Source organism: Scardinius erythrophthalmus (assembly GCF_964197995.2).
Source record: "Scardinius erythrophthalmus genome assembly, chromosome: 9".
Taxonomy (NCBI): Eukaryota; Metazoa; Chordata; class Actinopteri; order Cypriniformes; family Leuciscidae; genus Scardinius; species Scardinius erythrophthalmus.
This window is the reverse complement of record NC_138229.1, coordinates 22,932,969-22,951,107: the sequence shown is the minus strand read 5'-3', so window position 1 is coordinate 22,951,107 and position 18,139 is coordinate 22,932,969. Positions and strand designations below refer to the sequence as shown.

General features: G+C 38.0%; 1 protein-coding gene across 3 annotated transcripts; it reads right to left on the bottom strand.

Annotated features, from left to right (window-relative positions):
• Nucleotides 1–153: 153 nt before the first annotated feature.
• On the bottom strand, nt 154–17,549 carry ctdsplb (CTD (carboxy-terminal domain, RNA polymerase II, polypeptide A) small phosphatase-like b). Of its 3 annotated transcripts, XR_014030826.1 has the most exons (9): nt 16,804–17,549; nt 11,764–11,924; nt 11,486–11,518; nt 9,747–9,848; nt 7,263–7,319; nt 5,672–5,764; nt 4,683–4,868; nt 1,044–2,314; nt 154–898 (listed from the first exon to the last, which is right to left on the bottom strand). XR_014030826.1 is itself a non-coding variant. In XM_081375281.1 (8 exons), exons 1-8 carry the CDS (start codon nt 16,877–16,879, stop codon nt 2,189–2,191), a joined length of 834 nt encoding a protein of 277 aa, XP_081231407.1. In that variant the 5' UTR covers nt 16,880–17,549; the 3' UTR covers nt 154–2,188. The 3 variants fall into 3 exon arrangements, 2 of the variants coding, with proteins under 2 accessions (XP_081231407.1, XP_081231408.1); XM_081375281.1 differs by having other exon boundaries at nt 154–2,314; XM_081375282.1 differs by lacking the exon at nt 11,486–11,518 and having other exon boundaries at nt 154–2,314.
• Nucleotides 17,550–18,139: the final 590 nt, after the last annotated feature.

The window sequence follows — 18,139 nt, the reverse complement described above, 5'->3', positions numbered from 1 at the left end:
TTCTTTAAAATTAAAACCTAAAACTACACAAATTTTCAATCTCTTAAGATATGCTAAGAGACACCATTCGAGAGGTGACATTTATTTAGAAGAAATGGAAAGATCTGAAGATACTGGACCTTCAGTTCACAGCAATATAAAAGGCATTGTGGGTTGTTTTTTTTAAAAAGGTGCTTTAATATAATATGTCAGAGTCCGGAAGAAAACTTGCAACAACCATGAATTCAACTTGGAATATACTCCAAACACCAGCACTGTACAGCCTCTCCAAACTGATTTCAAGCCTAGAGTAAAACGTGTCTGTATGGCTTACTAAAAAACATCAAAGAAAATAAGGCATAATTTAATTGGATGTGCCGACTGACGTGACATCATGAAAACAAAGTGTATTAAAAACAGCACCTGACAGTTTAGAAGTGGAAAACACATTGAGAACCAAAGTAAATAAAAACCGTGAGCAAAACCAATAGTGTTTCAACGCTGTCAGATCACCTGGAGATCAGATTTAAAAAAGGTGACGTTCACAAATGTGAAAAGTATTGTGTTTAACGATTAGATATAAAGCTAGAACAAAATTAACAAGCCAAATTATCCAGGCAGCTAGAAGATCTTCAGCAACCACGATTGAAGGAGAGGCTGTAGAGCACGTCAACGAGCAGAAAACAGCATACATCTCAAATACTGACAGAAGACCGTAAAAGTGAGAATGGATTGCTTTCAGTTGCCTGCCGCGGAACAGGATGAAGAGAGATGCAGAGAGGTAGACGAAGAAAGACGGAGGAAATAAAACAAACAGGACTGAACTGTGACGTGGCGGACTCTGGGCAGAGAGAGAAAGAGAGAGGTTATTGCCTGTTCAGCTGCTCCTCTCATCTTAGGCACTGCGGTGATGCAGAGTCTGCACAGCTTGCGCCGAACACTTTCGAAACTTCTCAAAGCCACAATCTCATCAGGAGAAAAGGCCTCCGTTTAGCTCTACAGGAGGAGCAAACCGACTGCGACTAAAAACGCGTCCGTTCCGCCCATGGATGATGCTCTGGCACAAGCTGCACAGCGCTCTAGTCCCTGGGCTGGTACTGGTCGTACCTACAGGGAGGTCTTTTGTAGTGTAGTGTACAGTGGTAGCAGCAGCAGGGTATGGTTTAAAACAAGTTGAAACTAATTTAAAAAATATAAAGATGATGGACCTGTACCAATTCACAATGACCCGATGAACAAAAATAATTAAAAATGATAAAAGGGATACATTTGCAATTGTGCATCCTGGCTTCCATAAAGGACACAACCAGGGGGGAACAACTGCAGTGTCTATGCTACTTCAAAAGGCTTTTAGCGACTAAAATTCTATGTCGACTGGGCAAACAATTTTTGAAATGTCCAAACATTTGTCTTCAGCACCAATATTAGCATCTGGCTTGTTTGCTGAAAACGGAACGTACTTCAGCATCGGATTGCGAGACAAACTATCAGTGATTGGCACGATACAATCTTGGGTTTAAGATTGTTACTCCTAGGTAAGTTGGCAAAAGAGGCCGCGGTATATGAGACTAGTAACCTAACAAGTGCAAATGCATTCCTTTGCTCTTAGAAAACAAACTAAACATATACAAGTCTAGATAATAGCATCAGTCTATATAAATGGCACAAGCTAAAGCAAAATTGAAAATAAAAGGAGCACAAGAAGAATAAAGATGGTGACGTGTACCCAGCTTTACATAATTAAAAATCTCTGGCCTCTTTAACAGTGCTTTTATAAAAAGAGACTGACCTGCCTCCGTTTTAAAGCATATAATTCTTGTAAAGATTAGGTTCTCTGGAAATGTCATGTACAAAATGTTAATTTCCCCCGTAAAAATGACATTCAAAAAAGGCACTTTGTTGGGTCGGAGAGAAAACCCCACAGTCCTTTAACCCTACTGATTTCTACCTGCATAGCAACACCTCAGAGAATGGTTATGACTTGAATATTTTCATTTCAAAAAAGGAAAGAAAAAGTTGATTTTTTTTGGTTTATCATAAGCACTTTTCAAAAGAGAAATATTTGAGTGTCCACTAAATGTAAAAAGTCTGTTAATGTCACTGTGTGCGTGTCCTGGTTGGGGGCGTGGGTGTTCTCGGTGAGGTGAGGACTGCAGGCTGGAGGAGAGAGGAGCTGGGATGGGCTCTCCACTGGCCCCTCGTCAGGCTGCTACCTGCCCCTCAGGTTCTGCAGCACCCCGTACACGTCCTCCTCTTTGCTCAGTCCCTCAAAGAAAGGCAGCAGGTCCAGGAGCTCCGTGTCAGTCATGTCATCAAACCACGACTGCACGGGAACCTTTACAAGATACACACACACACAATTAGAACCTGACATTACAGCTTTTCACATTTGAAACAGTTAACCCTGGGTCATTCTAAACCCCGGGTTAACGGAATCCTGGGTTATCTTTATTCACGTTTAACACTGCTCATATTATACCCAGGGTTAACAGTTAATCCTGTGGAATCAAAAGCTGCTGTTTCACTCTACACATTCATAAACCCCGGGTTAAAGTCCTTTTTGCATATTTGCGGTGTCAATGTTACCTGACCTGCACGTGACCCGTTTACATAAAGGCTCTAACATTGCGTGTCCTTATATTACACATTTCTGAGAGAACTTTGCGAACTACAAAGGTAAGAATGACGGTCTCTTCTTCCCTCCAATTGTCGCATTTTTCCTATCATACGCAAAAATTACTGTTTATATTAGGGATGGGCGTATCGATATGAAGTATCAATATCGATACTGACGACGAGTATCGAAAGTATCAATACTCAAATAAAAATAGATACTACAGTGTTTTTTTGTTTATTTGACAAGAAATGTAATGCATACAATATGCATTGAATTGGGTGAATAACATATGTTAGTGAATAATTCTATAGTTGAACTATTTTCCTGCTCATCTGAACACACGCAAATGCTGCAAGTCAGAACCAATCAATCACAGAGAGCGTTCACACACTACCGGCATTCAAACAGGGCTGCGTTTCCCAAAAGTATCATAAGAAACCATTGATGCTTTTGGGAAACACAGCCCAGAACAATGCTTAACAGAAGACAGAAAAACATGTTTGAGTTATTTCACAATAAACAAATTGAAATTGTAGCCTACATAGTCTGTGCAACTAAATTGGTTTAAATTCAATGTTAAAAGTTCATACTGATGATCTATTCTGTAACTAATTTTAATATAAAACATACATTTTATGGGTGCAACAGCCTGTCACTGGCAGTCCCTTATGAAAATGAACATTACAGTGACCATAGTTCAACTAGGCCTATAATATTTTGTAATTTCCATGGTTACCACTACAAGTAAACATTTTAACCATGTGTAAAGAAAAAATATATTCTAATAAATTCCAATTAAGGCGTATTGAATGTTAAAATGCCTTTCAAATATAATGTTAAGTAGGTATCATTACCCATTTTACTCTTAGTAATTCAATAATTTAAGAAATTCAAAAATGTAAAAGTTCAGTTTAGAGGTATCGTATCGAAAAAAAATAAGTGGTATCGCCCATCCATAGTTCCCATGACTACCCAAAGCACGTATTAGGCACATGATTGGTTGTCAGTTGCTAAGCATCTAGTTGTAACATTCTAAGACTGCATTGCGGTGCCAAACTTGTATAGTTTGAAACGATGTGGAGTTAACAGTAACACCCAGAGCAGGGTTTCATAACCCCGGGTAAAAATCGGTGCTAACCCCCCTTTTAAATTACAAATGTGAAACGATCCTTTGCCCGGGGTTAAAAGCGGTATTTAGTACGACGATAACCCGAGGTTAAGCACGGTGTGAAAAGATCAATTGTGTTATAACCAGATGATACAAGTGATAATCTTGTCATCCCTGTTATGAAATGTCACTGTTCCAAAATCTTGGATAATATACACAACTGTATATTAAACATAAAATATTCCTGTACTTTTAGCACATTGTGCAGCATTTTCATTCTCAGTGCAAAATAATACTAAATAAATAAAACAAATAATATTAATGTTGCCAGAATCTTGTTGCACGAGTTTAGGACAGAGTGTAAATTGTTGCTAAAACTGAGGAAGGTCCTAAGAGAATTACAAAAGAACAAGGATGGGAATCATAAGAAATTTAACAATCTGGTTTCATAATTCATTCTTTCTTTTGACATTTGTCTGTGAAATTGATATGACGCGAGACTCACAGGTGAATGACATATGCACGCAATTTATGAAATCCGTCCGAACTAATCTTACTAATTCTTTAATAATTACTTATATTTTGTCAAAGACATGGAAGATGAATTTTTTTGCACTCTCTCATTAGTAAGATTTTTTATTTATTTTTTATCCCACAAAAATGTACAGTGTAGCTTTAACTACACATGGTAATATAGACAACCAGTTCAACCATATGAACTAAGTCTCACAAGCCTAAAGAACAACATAACAGTAAGTTGTAAGCTGAATGAGTTTGATTCACTAAAAAGAATCATTTGTGAGTCAGGCTACTTTGGTTGTGCTGTATAATTGTGATTTGCTAAAAAAAAGACTGATTCAGAGACAATTCAGAAATCAAATTGAATGCCACTGGGTTTGCAACTCGGTCCTCAACCCTAATAAAGAAGTCCATAAGTAACCAAACTACTTAAGAGTTTCATCAGCAATCAAAACTCACAGCATTTTCAGGATGGAAAATGTAGGAAGCAGGAGAGTTGTCCACAATGATGACGTTCCTGAGCTCTCTCCCGAGCCGACTAAGGTCCTTGACATAGTTCCCTCTGTGGAAAACGCAGGATTCCCGGAAGAGTCGCGCCCGAAACACACCCCACTGGTCCAGCAGGTCAGCCACCGGGTCGGCATACTGAAGCACACAGACACAACAGACACTTAGACAAGTTAAAGGTGTGTTTTTTCCAGTAGATCATGCACTGATTAAACTGCAGAGTCACTGTGGAATTGTCCAGTTGCTCCCTGCAACAAATATAAATATAAAACAGAGAAAACACAAGCTGCTAGGGCAACTTAACACTATTTCCATGTCTATGCAAACGAAAACATCTACAAAGAGGACTGTAAGGAAACCTACAAAACCATAGTCAGATACATGCTACTAAAGCGAATGAGCCGCCGCGTCCTCGATATAACAGACATGGAAGCAACCAAGACACGTGATCTAAACTACAGTGGGCCGCATACAGCTAATGTGTCACTTACAGGAATGAGAAGAACAAAACACAGAGACATTAGCTACAGATACGGTGACAAATGAAACTTCACAGCATATCGTAAAAGCGGCCAACCTCAAACAATGTGAGCTTTTCAAAGGTGAAGGCAGCAGCGACTGCAACTACTGGTACATGGCACGCATTTTGGAAGAGTCACAGTTGCCATAGAGACACTTACCCATGCATTAGCGGCTAAAACAAACGCAGGCCACACAGAGACAGAGAGGGGGGGTCAGATATTAGCAGAGCAGGTATGAATCAACACCCACCCAACAGACCTTAAAGGGCTCTGGCAGGTATATCACAGTACTTTCTCTCTTAACTAACATTCAGACTGTTTCAGCCAGTGAGGTTTTGTGCACTATGAGAGTAATGAGATGCTGACTGACTGACTGAGTCTTTTGACATGTTTGTTGGTGTCACAGTGTGGTGGACAAACCTTGGCTAGACTGGCTGTGAAAAGCACACATTCAAACAGCTCGCCCATTTTCTGCAGGAACTCGTCAACGTGAGGCCTTTTGAGCACATACACCTACGGAGGGGAGATATTGTGAGCCATTTAAGTCCATTTGAATGATAATAAGTGCTCATAATAGAGTTCAACAGTCGAGTTCCAGAAGTAAAAACTCCATTCATTTTCTTCATAGGGAAATAGATTTTTAATCATAACTTGGAAACCTTTTTAGACAGCCCTACTTTGAGCATTGAGGTTGTTAATCAACGGTACACACCTCTGTTGAAGCTGTCAGCCCGCATTATTTCAACTTATCTTTAAAATTACAGTGTTTAACAGCGGAATTCCTGGTGAAGAACTACATTACCCATGATGCTGAAATAACCAAACCCCCCTAAAAGAGCTTTTTAGCTCCGCATACTCCCATGAAAGCACTGTGAATGAAGTAATCGAGTCGGTATCCCTATGCTCTCAAAATAATTGTATGTAAATACAAGCTTAAAATATATTGTTTCTATAGACATAATCAACATTTATATTTCTTGATCATTTTTTATTTGATTATGCTGTTCGCAATGCTTCATGGGATTGTAGTTCTTTCCCTCAGTAAAGCCTTTAAGTACACAGTCTTGTACCATATTTTTATCTGATTTTCAAATATTTTTTGCTTCAAATCAAAGTTGGTAACATTATGATTCACCTCATAGCTGGTTGGCTTGGATCATGGCTTATAATGCTTTAAAAAAGATTTTTTTTAATCCCTATGGGAAAAATGAATGGAAAAAATACTTCCGTGACCAACACAGCTGCAAAAGTGGACGGCCACTGTTGCACTCTATACACGTATTGTAATGTATAATAATAATAATAATAATAATAATAATAAAAAATCTTTATAAAACAATATAATACAATATATTACGTATATAGTACAATATTGTCATTAACAGAGCCATTTAAGTCAATTTAAATGATAATAAATGTTCATAATCCATATAATAATGTATAAGTCTTTAACATAATATAAAAAATAATACACTTTCATACAATTGTGATAGAGCAATTTAAGTAAATTACAATAATACATTTTCATAATACATATAATAATCTTTATGAAACAATATAATATTATATAATATCTAATATAATGATACACAGAGCCATGTAAATTATTATTTTTAAATAATAAATGATCTTTATAATATATAAAACCTATTATAATAATAGTAAAATATTTAGAAAATAAAAAATTATCTAAATATAATAACATAATATATCCAAAAGTCATGTTCTCGTTCTTCAAAACACTGAGTAACACAAATCAAGCACAAATGATTTGCATCAGCTCCAGGATGACAAACGGCTGCCACCTAGTGCAAGTAATCATGAATAGGCCTCCCAGGACAGACAGCCTATCCTGGATTACTTGAACAAGGGAACAGCCACTCCCAGCCATGTTCACCACTCCATCCAATGAAGTTGACACGGACAAAAAACCCGTAAATGGCTTCATAATTAGTATAGAACACACTAGAGTGTCATTTGAAACCTGTGCATGTCTCCATCAATTCTGTACCTGATGCACTGTGCCATCGATCTCCACTGGGACGATGAAATCAGCATTGCTAATAGGCTATGAGAGAGAAACAAATGTAAAACAGTGTTATGACCCAGCTTCAGATGGAGACAAATGTAGAGGAAGTGATCCAACTAAGCCCACCCAAAGTTTTATTTCATACGTTTTCTGAAATACCTGAAAAGCCTTTCAAGCAGTAGGCATGAATCTTATTAAATACTCATGTTTTGTACTGTCATACACTGGCTCAAGAAGCTTCAAATATGATATGTTTTTATTTTATGTGGCTATTGCCAGAGTTATTCGTTTTCATTTCAACCATTGTTCTACTGAATGTGTGAGCTTCCCTTGCTGTATCCTTCTCTACCTTAAAAAATCCATCTTTCAATATTGCTTTTAAAAACCAAAAATCTTTTTGCTTTTAGCTTCCGGCAGACGGCCGTATGCATCGATTAACATCCTACGGCATACATTGTCAAGTGTTACTATTTTGGCATTAAGTCGAATTGCGCAGGCCGTCTGCCGGAAGCTGGTTATTTTAGTTGATTAAGTTTTAAATATGGATAATTTTCTTACATGAACACGTCACTTCACTTCAGAAGGCCTTTATTAAACCCCCTGAGCCGTGGGGAGGACTTTTATCAAGGATGGATGCACTTTGATGGACTTCAAAACATAAACGGCCATTCACTGCCATTATAAAGCAGAGCCAGGACATTTTTTAATATAACTCTGATTGTATTCGTCTGAAAGAAGAATGTCATATACACCTAGGATGGCTTGAGGGTGAGTAAATCATGGGGTAATTTTCATTTTTGGGTGAACTATCCCTTTAAATAACTCCAAATATCAGCTTAAAAAAATAGTTAAATGAACAAATGTGAATTTGTTCTCTTTCATGCGTTGTCTTTTTTTAAATAAATCAAGTGAGCTATTTATTTGTCACTTCAACTATCTCAAAACATTATACAGCAACTGCTGATAAACAAGATGACAGCAATCAGAGGTTACTGATGTGTGATAAGCTCCATTTACTTATAATTTGCATAAGCGCATTGAAAGTGCGGTGACAACAAACTGCTCTTTCAATACAAACCTTTCAAGTTAAAAACATTACTAATCAGGTGTGAGGAAGGTTTGAGTATGGCACACCTCACACATTTGTCCTTACAAGCATGACTGAAATCACAGACAACTTAACCCTGTACAGCCTGACATATGAAATAACAAGAGGTTTTGAAAAAAGCTTGTATGCGTTTTTGTTGAGTATCATATTTGATACATCAGGCTTTCATTTTCAGAGGAAAATATGAAGCTTACACTTCAAGGTTTTTTCTTTTTTTAGAAGCCCAAACTGAGCAAAAATATGAAATATTTTGCAGAATTTATTGCCAAAAGGATGAAATTATGATAGCTTGTAATGTAGTGTAAATTAATGAGATCTTTAAGGCAGTTTAACATACTACAAACATGAAATAATGTCTTAATAAAATTATATTTAAATGCTTAGTTTAATGATCAAAGCTCTGTAGTTTTAATGTTGGCAATACAATGACCGACGCAGATACATTTTCCTCAAACGTCTAATACGTTTGAGTATATTATATACTCAGATTTTAACATGATTTTTCTAAATACATTTTTTTGCTTCATATCTTGAAATATTACAAACAATATAAACATTCTTATGTTTTGTTTATAAAATTCATTATAGATTTCACACCAAAGAGACAAGTGTACCAAAAGGGGGATTTAAAATTAAACTAAAAGGCCTTTTACTTGCTAAAAATGTATGAGCTCATCAATCAGAGGAGAGAAGACATGTAGTAGATTATGCACAACAGGTTTTTCAGCAAAGTTGATCATTCAGAGGCCTTAGAATTTTGCATATCAAATATGATACAGTATGCTTTATAGGGTTAAACTCTGTTATAAGACTACCCCATGCCAAACTTCTGAGCTTCACAAACAGATCAAGATGATAAAAAGCTCAAGTTTCTCTTATACTCTAGCAGCTGAGACAAATGAGCCCTGACTGGTCTGCCACCAAGCATCACAGGAAGCTCTGCCCGCATGCATATATATCTCTGACGCAAATAGGTCACCGTAGGTCACCGTCACTGAGCAAAATACTGAGAGAAGTCACAGTTTCATTGCATTTGTGACCCATTCCTGGTTGCCTTTCTCTGGAAAAATACCTGACACTGTTGAATGAGAACTGAACTGAGTTAGATGACATAATTTTTTGCAGCTTTACAGATAACTAATTTTAAGATTTAATTTACAGATTAAACTAATTTAATAATTGATGATCTTTACAACGGAACTGAATCAACACAGAACTGACTTCAGCTGAACAACAGCCGAAATGCATATATTTCCTGTTATCGCTGTACAGCTGCTTTGAAACAATCTATAACCTATTCATAAGTATACCTGAAAAGGATCTGGGCTAGTTTTTACAGGCAATAATTAATGAATTACCTTAAACGAGCTGTGCACCAGAGTCTCATCCAAGTCTATCACCACACACTTCTTCCCATAGTCATTTATGTTAACCTCGGACAGGAGGTACTTCTCTGGAGGCTGTGGAAATGCAAAACAGAGTGAGTTAGCATGATGAACATGGAGCAGATTCAGCGTAATGTGGCGCGGGAGTTTTAGCCGCGACGTGTTAGACTGTTATTAAGCAAAATGAGCAGAAAGAAGCACGATCCCCAACCATCTACACATTTCCTCTGGGAATTGTAAGGGAAAGCTTCAGGCATTTTAGGAAGTGTGTTTCCTGAGCTGCACAGATGACGCGCATGCTGTAACAACCCAGCTCTTTCCAAGCGGAAGTGGAAAGGATTATGGCTGTGCGTGGGGATTTAAAGGTTTTTCACACATTAATCAGAGATGCAGGATGGGTAAGGTTAGAGTGCGAGAGTGACTACAACACTGGCTGTCTGTATGAAATCCCATCACTTTATTTATATGCTGTGGGTGAATGGGTCTCTCTCTTGATCCAGTTCTCTAATCCAAGCTGCACCGTCTCAATTCAAGCAGAGGCAATTTTGTTATAGCGGGAGGCAGTATGCTGTCGAGTCTATCTAATCTAAATCCCTGTCTGTTTAATGGGATGAATCAAGCTTAGGAGGAACCGCTGGAGTGCAGTCATGATCTTGGTCCGAACTGCTGAATGAACACAAAGACACCAGAACACTTACAGTTCGGCTGGTCGCGAGTTCCTGTTCAGTACACAAACAACAGTACAGCAAATCATCAGCAGAAGCTTCATTGGGGGATTGTGTGATCACTACTTCTAAAATCTTATGGCAAAATCATTAAGGGATTGATCATGAGATCTTGATCTTCACATCTGGACTTCAACAGCCTACCATTGAGATTAATAATCATAATAACCCCAAACTTCTGAACGGTAGTGTACATTTAAAGTACATTTAAATTTGTATGCCTTGCAAACTTAAATGTTTGGGTTTTTTGTGATGTACTCAACACTGTTCTATGCACTGATCTATCTGATCTAAGATATTATCTAGCTGGATAACATAAAAGTTTTTTTTGAGAATTCAACAAAATCTCATCTAAGTCCTCAAGGCATCAGTAATAGTATGTTAAATGACGAACCAAACAGTAATGTTTGGCTTCGCATGCCATAGTCAACAAAAATATTATATGAATGTATGGCGATAGATTATAGCAATTTCCAGCTCGTTTCAAAAACTGTGAAAAGGAAACTAAACATTAACGAAAAATCGAATTATTTCTAGCAAATATAAAAAATGCATGGCCAAAAATAGGCCAGTGAAAATATTGGCATGGCAAGTAAAGTAGCTTGACTGACCAGCAGAAGAAAAACATTCAATTGGTGAAAGTATTGCTCAGCACCTTTAAACAGACTAGAACACGTGAAATGAACACTTGCATTATCAAATCAGAAGTAGTCATACTCCCAATAGTTAAAAAGCTGGAGGGGAGGGGGGATGAAGTCAACACATGTTGCTTAATGCCTTAGCCAATAATTGTGTGGAAAAACATTAAGCTTTCCAGTCGCCACAGTAGTAGTAATATACAGTGTATGAAAGCATCAATCAGGCAAAGTGCATCACTGTCCACAGAACCGCTTGAAAAGACGATTTGAGAGTACAGTGGTGAGACGCTCATGCGGCATGCGAGAGCACACAGACAGACGACACAGAGTGGAGTGGAGTCATACATACACTGGGGATAGGGATGACCTCAACCTGGTCACACTGGGACATGAGATGAAGACAGAGGAAACAAACAGGAGAGGAAATGAGGTGCTGAACCACAAGACAAATGGACTATAATTAAGACACATGTAATACAGTCTGCACAGATAAAAAAAGAGAGAGAGATGTGATTACTTCTATTTAACATGAGGAAAACACACATGGCGGCGAGAGTCTCTGGATCAATACGCATCTGATCTTCTGTAATCGCTCCCGTTATAAAGAGGATGTGTGGGCAGTCTCACCTTTGGTGGAGCTCCGTTCTCCTCCACAGGTGGCGGCAGAGGACTGCTGTTGTTGTTGGGGGTGGTGGGCGGCTCGGCATCGTAACTCCTCAGGCAGCAGAACAACGAGCTGAAGATGCTGCGAGTCCTCTTCTTCTTCAGGCTGCTGTTAGACAGCGAAACTACAAAAAGAACAGACAGAGAGAACAAAGGTTTAAAACAAATGACTACAATAATAATTTACCAAGGAAGCATGATATTTTTAGTATATATATATATATATATATATATATATATATATATATATATATATATATATATATATATATATATATATATATATATAATTAATAGTTATAAATAATAAGATTATATACAGAACGGCAAGAGTCAGAAGTTATAAATTAGAGTTTTAATGTTTATGAGTTACTTTCATTTCAGACAGTGAAACGTATCCACTTTTCCTACGCCCCATGATCCTTTGCCTGTATTATGGGAGTAACTTCCGTTAAACTGTAACCAATCAGCGAAAGGTTCGCTCTATAAACAAAATAAGCATTTTCAAAACTGGGTGCAATGAGATAACATTATTCTACTCACCCTGCAAACCATCGAACATTAAAAGAAAATTTAAAAGTGTAAAAGCATTAACAAATTACTACCACAGACAGACCATGAATAACCCCTAATTATTTTCACAGGAATATTACGGACGTGTTAAATACCACTGTAGTAATATATGTCTGTATAATGCAATAGTGCCTTAATCAAAATTGTTAATTAACTACAAGTTGGAACATTAAGTGATAATACAGTGATTTCCATCATTGTGACAGACAATAATTATTATACCTACCTGCTTTAGAAACATTCGAGTAAACACTGGTTATAAGGATTAAAAGTGAAAAGGGAAGACAATTACATTTTAAAGCGTCTGTGTGAAAACAAACCTGGAAAAAGAGAAAAACAAGAGATTCTCAGTGCATTCCAGTGAATTATTCTAGGGATATAACGTTAATTAAATTGGGAGAGCAGCAGACCATAAAAGCGCAGTATATATGTTGTCCTTTTTAATACTGTTACAGTGGAATACAAAGGTAAAATTAAATTATATATATATATATATATATATATATATAGAGAGGAAAAGAATGCAGCGACTGAAAAAAGCTCTTGCCATAGATATTCCTGTCATACCACGTCACATTAAAATACCAAGCGTTACATTTTTCTCTTGAAGTCTGAACATGAAGAAATTTGTAGAGCTCATTCAGTCAAACTGACGGAAAAAGATTTTTTTTGTGCTTTTTTAACGTTGAACTTCCCCAAACCGAAAGTGCCACCCATAAACTAAAACGAAATAGTCTCGTTAGGAAAAAGGTGATTGATACATGGCATATAAAGTTCAATTACACTCATTTGGGACACTTGGTGGTGGGAATGCCTGACACCCTTTAGGGAAATGGCTTTCTCCCAGTCAGGATGTCACATGATGGCATTTTTAATTAAAAGTCCAGACTATTACAAATGATTAAGGACAGGCTTTACACCAATACACTGCACATAATGAGGCGACGTCAAAGAGGTTCGCAGTTCTCCTCTCCTCATTCACACACACACACACACACACACACACACTAATAATAATCTTCCTTCATTCCAGCGCCACAGCGGAGGCTCTGAATGTTAACACTGAGGTCACCAGCAAGTAAAGGCCCTTTAAAAATAGTGACAAGCTGAAAAAAAAAATGAAACTAGACCCCACTCGCTTACAAATCCCACCCCGTCCCCTTTAGGCTCCTAAACCCTAGTCCCTCCACTCATTGGCTGCCGCCTCCAGCACCATTTTAAGGGACAGAGGCTATTTTCCCTCGTTCCTGAAGCTTCACTGATGACTTCAGAGGCACAGACGAGGGGGAATATTTGAGGGAGAGAGGGAAGAAGAGAGAAGGGCAGCAGCAGCGGAGGAGGGGCTAAGAAAACAACCAGCCAATGAGAACCGTGCATTCCTCTCCCGCCCCTTTAGCCACCATCTCAAATGTTCAGCTGCTGAACATCTCAAGCTTTTCACCGCAAAATACAAGAACCTATGCAATGCATTACACTAACATTTTTGAATTGCATTAAATTGCATCACAAACTGGAAAGATCCGGCTGATTTTTACAGCAACAGGACTGAGCTTATTAAAAGACAGCACTTTAAGTAGACTTTCAATAGTTTTGATTAAGAAAGCAGCTTCTAATCATGCATTGCAGTGCTAGGATCATTTTTCATAAGTGGGAGGACAACAGCCTGTCTTCACTCAGGAATACTGGAGGAAGTGCCAGAAAGCATGTTAAGCATCATGGTAAGAAGAGGTGTAAAAAACACATGATATTTAGGTCAACTGAGTAGCCTGTCACAATGAGAGTGTCTTTGCAATGCCACAACAACAACAAAAATCATAAATGTGCATCTGTCTGTAAGCTTAGATTTATTTAAATGCCTTTACCACATCTAAAGAGCAAAAATTTGACTGCAAAGCTTCCAATGAACAAAGTTACATAAACTATTGCCATATGCACTCCAAACAAGTAAAAGAATAAAATGCAGTAAGTACAGGACGTTTTACATAATTGTGGGCAGAATGCAAAAAAGATCCCTGTCAGGCAACGGGCCAGAGACATTGATCACTGCGGCAGACTATCAGATGCCATCAGAGCTCAAGCAGCTGCCTTAAAAAAATCCTGTAATTACTACTGACTTTAATTACTTCTGGTTTAATACTAATCTACATGTTGGAAAGAATCATTAAATGGCTTTGAAGAGGGAACTCTGGTCTGGATGAGATCAAGGCAGTATATGCGAGTCACAAATGGCATTTAAGTGTTGCCTAACATGCCATCAAAAGCGCAAGGACCATTTTAGATTGTTTAACTTTATTCTGTGCTGTTTTGAGAGGGCAGCTGTTGAAGAGCTTCTCCACTCAGCCACCCAGAGGTCAAAGGTAAAGCTCTGGAAGTGCTCCATCCAAATGCCTGCTGTCACAGAGCCGGACATCCTCAGATGAGCAGCCCTGCAAAACCGTAACATGTATTTTATCTAAAGGGATAGTTCCCCCCCCAAAAAAATATTTCTGTCAATCACTCACCCTCATGTCGTTCCAAACAAGACGTTCATTTATCTTGAGAACAAAAACATTTTTAATGAAATCTGAGAGCTTACTCTCCATTGACAGCTAAGCAACTACCACTTTGATGCTTCAAAAAGTTCATAAAGAGATTGTAAAACTAATCCATATGAATTGAGCGGTTTAGTCCAAATTTCCCCACGAGACATGATTGTTTTAGCCTATATGATGAACAGATTTTATTCACATATAAACATTCATAAACATACATCAGTTGTGGTAGACGGAAGCATGTTCGCTTGACGTGTATGAAACAATGAGGTTCATTCTGATGTTAGGCAACTGTTGTTTGAGCTTCTGCAAGAACCAATGAGGTAAATTCATTGTGTGTTATGCAGCATGTTTGAGCTTCCTCAAGGAACCAATGAGGTTTGTTCTAGTGCGTCAAGCATGTTTGGTTGAGCTTTTGTTTATGTTTGCCGATCAATGATTATATGTGAATAAAAGTTTAAATTCAATCTGTTCATCATATGAACCGATTAAGTCTCTTCAGAAATTTTGGAATAAACCGCTAAATTAAAATGGATTAGTTTAACAATCTCTTTATGAACTTTTTGAAGCGTCAAAGCGGTAGTTGCTTAGCTGTCAATGGAGGGACAGAAAGCTCTCAGATTTCAAAGATCTTCATTTGTGTTCTGAAGATGAACCAAGTCTTACGGGTTTGGAATGACAGAATTTTCATTTTTGGGGGAAATATCCCTGGTAAGGCAAGACACTACCTGCAGTTTTCATGCACTGTTTAATTTTTTGATTTTGGGCTTTCATAACATGTAACATGTTCATAAAACATCAAGACTGGTGAAAAGAAAACATTCAAAAAAGTAATAAAGTGTTTATTACACACTATCTATTTCTACCTGTAGATTTCAACTGCAATACATATCTTTAAAGACCGTCTTCTCAAAATGAGCTTTTCTCCTGCACTGAGCCAGAAACCTCCACACACATACACCAAACTTTAAAGTTGTATTCTCATATTCTAAAGGTTTTCACAGCTGAGTTTGTTCTTGATCACCTGATAAGTTCATTTTTACTTTTTCAACTATTTTTCCTGATTTTTGGAGTATTAAAAAGAGATATCCAAAATCCCCTCAGTAAAAATGTTTAACTTAAATGTGTCGACAAAAAAAAACTTTTATCCAATGTTCCGATTTCTTTTCTGTAATTTCTTATTTAATAATGCCTCATTTGCTTATATATGTCAGAAAACCTGTGAAAAACAGTCTTAATGTACTGTACTTAGTTTTATGATGCTGGGTTTAATCAACAAGTTATTATGTACCCTATTCATCAGTGGTTTCTTGTCTTAAAAACTAAAAATGTGCTTTTTGGCACGTAAAATGTTTGTTCGCATCCTGACCTAAACAGCGCCATCACAACACTAACTTGCCTGTTTTGTAAAACAAAATTGTAGGCAACTAAATAACTTATCTAGCCTAATAATTCCTGCTGACTTGACTGAAAGAACAACAAGTCAAAAGTCCGCCGCTTCTTAAATAAAACATGTGCCCTTTAAAGCACTCAACTTATGCAAGTCTTGCCCCGTGACAGAAAGAAACATGTTTATGTTGGTCTCCATCCACATCACGGGCGACCAACGCTTACAGAGCCAAAACTTTCGCTCTTTAGCAGTTTACATTGCGCCTTTACGACGACTCAATTATATAAACACACTCGGTGATTGTTTTGCATCAAATGTAACACGTTGTCATATGAAAGCATATAAAAAAATACCAAAAAAACACTATATCCTCGTCTATGTTGGTCTAAGCAAGAATGAAATTATTATTGTCCGCGGACGCAAGCTCGCAGCCCGCTCGTTTAAAATGGTGGGTAAAGCTAACAAAACGCGCAACAGCGACCAACTTCAACGCACAAAAACACCTCTCACCTTTCTCAGCATTTGACGAGAGTATCTCCTCCTCCTTAGGGTTCGTAACCTGCGTTATTATGGACGTGTTGTCCATGGAAACGAGATGTTAGCTCCTTTTCCAGCGAGTTCTGGCCGTGTCCGTGTTTCAGGTTGTGCTAACAGCTAGTCGAGTTAATGGCAGATCTCCAGCCAGCCAGCAGACTGCTGTCGCTCAGGCTAGCGTGGGCGAACGGACTGCACCCGACCACTAATCTTTGCGTTTTGTTGCATTAAAATACGCGTCGCGGACACACATTTGATCAATCAGCCCGTGCGGATACGCATTACAAAAATCAACTGCGCCAGCGCCGAATGGCTAATAAGTAAATGGAGGTTGAATTGCTAAAATAAGATAGCGTTAGCGAGCTGACCATGAATCTCCGATTCTGGGCTGAATAACTGACCCGCGCGATGTCTGAACGCTCGCGTTTAAACTCCTGGAGCTATAGCGGAGAACGCCGCGACATCTGTGCGCTTAAGCGAGCGTCAAAAACTGCCTCTTCATGTTTTCCCGTGTTTTCTGATCTCTGCTTCCAATATGGAGACGGTGTGTGTGTGTTTGATGTTCACGAGTTAGAGCTGAGGAACGGCAGGAGGAGGTATTTTCTGGGAACCCCCTCCCTCATATTAAAAATAAAAGCACGGCCGGGGAGTGCGCAATCCGCCCAATGACAGGACAGGAGTCCTCACAAAGTCGACTGATCATCACTGACTCAACTAACACTAAAAAACCAAGTCCACTAAAAAGTCAAAATAAAACACACGAACACCTTGGTCTGGTTTGCTTCGTGATCCTTAGAATGAAGAATAAGAGTGAGAGTTTAGAGAAGTAGGCTATAGCTCACAACAATGATTGTTTTGATTTCTTCCTATTGTTGTTTCTTATGTATTGAGCAGCTTCAATGTGCGAAGAAATGAACATCTGTCATTTACAGTAAAGAAATGGATATAGAATGTAAATGGGAATCACACTGTACAATAGAGTAAAACAAATTGCGCCTGTGCCTGTATTATGAAGTGGGAAACAGACCGTAGTAGGCCTATATTTCTGACTGTGAGGTTTAAATAGTAAAGGGCTTGCCTTTCCCTGTGCGCACTCTGCTGCTCAAAATTATTGTTGCACGTTGTAATATATCGCTAACATCTTTTTCTGCCCCTTTCAAAGTTTTTATTTATTCGTCTCTTCAGTCTCCATATTATGTAAAAAAAAATGAATAAAATAAAAAACATAGGCAACAACAAACAATCTGGTCTTTATTTCATTTTGACACCCATATTAACACAAATAAATTAAATTGTCAAGCATTTCCATGTT

What these genes read in the sequence shown, in the direction of transcription:
- ctdsplb (XM_081375281.1), bottom strand. Translation starts at nt 16,879, where the DNA reads ATGGACAACACGTCCATAATAACGCAGGTTACGAACCCTAAGGAGGAG. An exon ending in CTCGTCAAATGCTGAGAAAG is followed by an intron (nt 11,925 to 16,803) that starts GTGAGAGGTGTT and finishes TTCTTTTTGTAG; the next exon opens with TTTCGCTGTCTAACAGCAGC. An exon ending in TGGTGCACAGCTCGTTTAAG is followed by an intron (nt 7,320 to 9,746) that starts GTAATTCATTAA and finishes TCTCTCTCATAG; the next exon opens with CCTATTAGCAATGCTGATTT.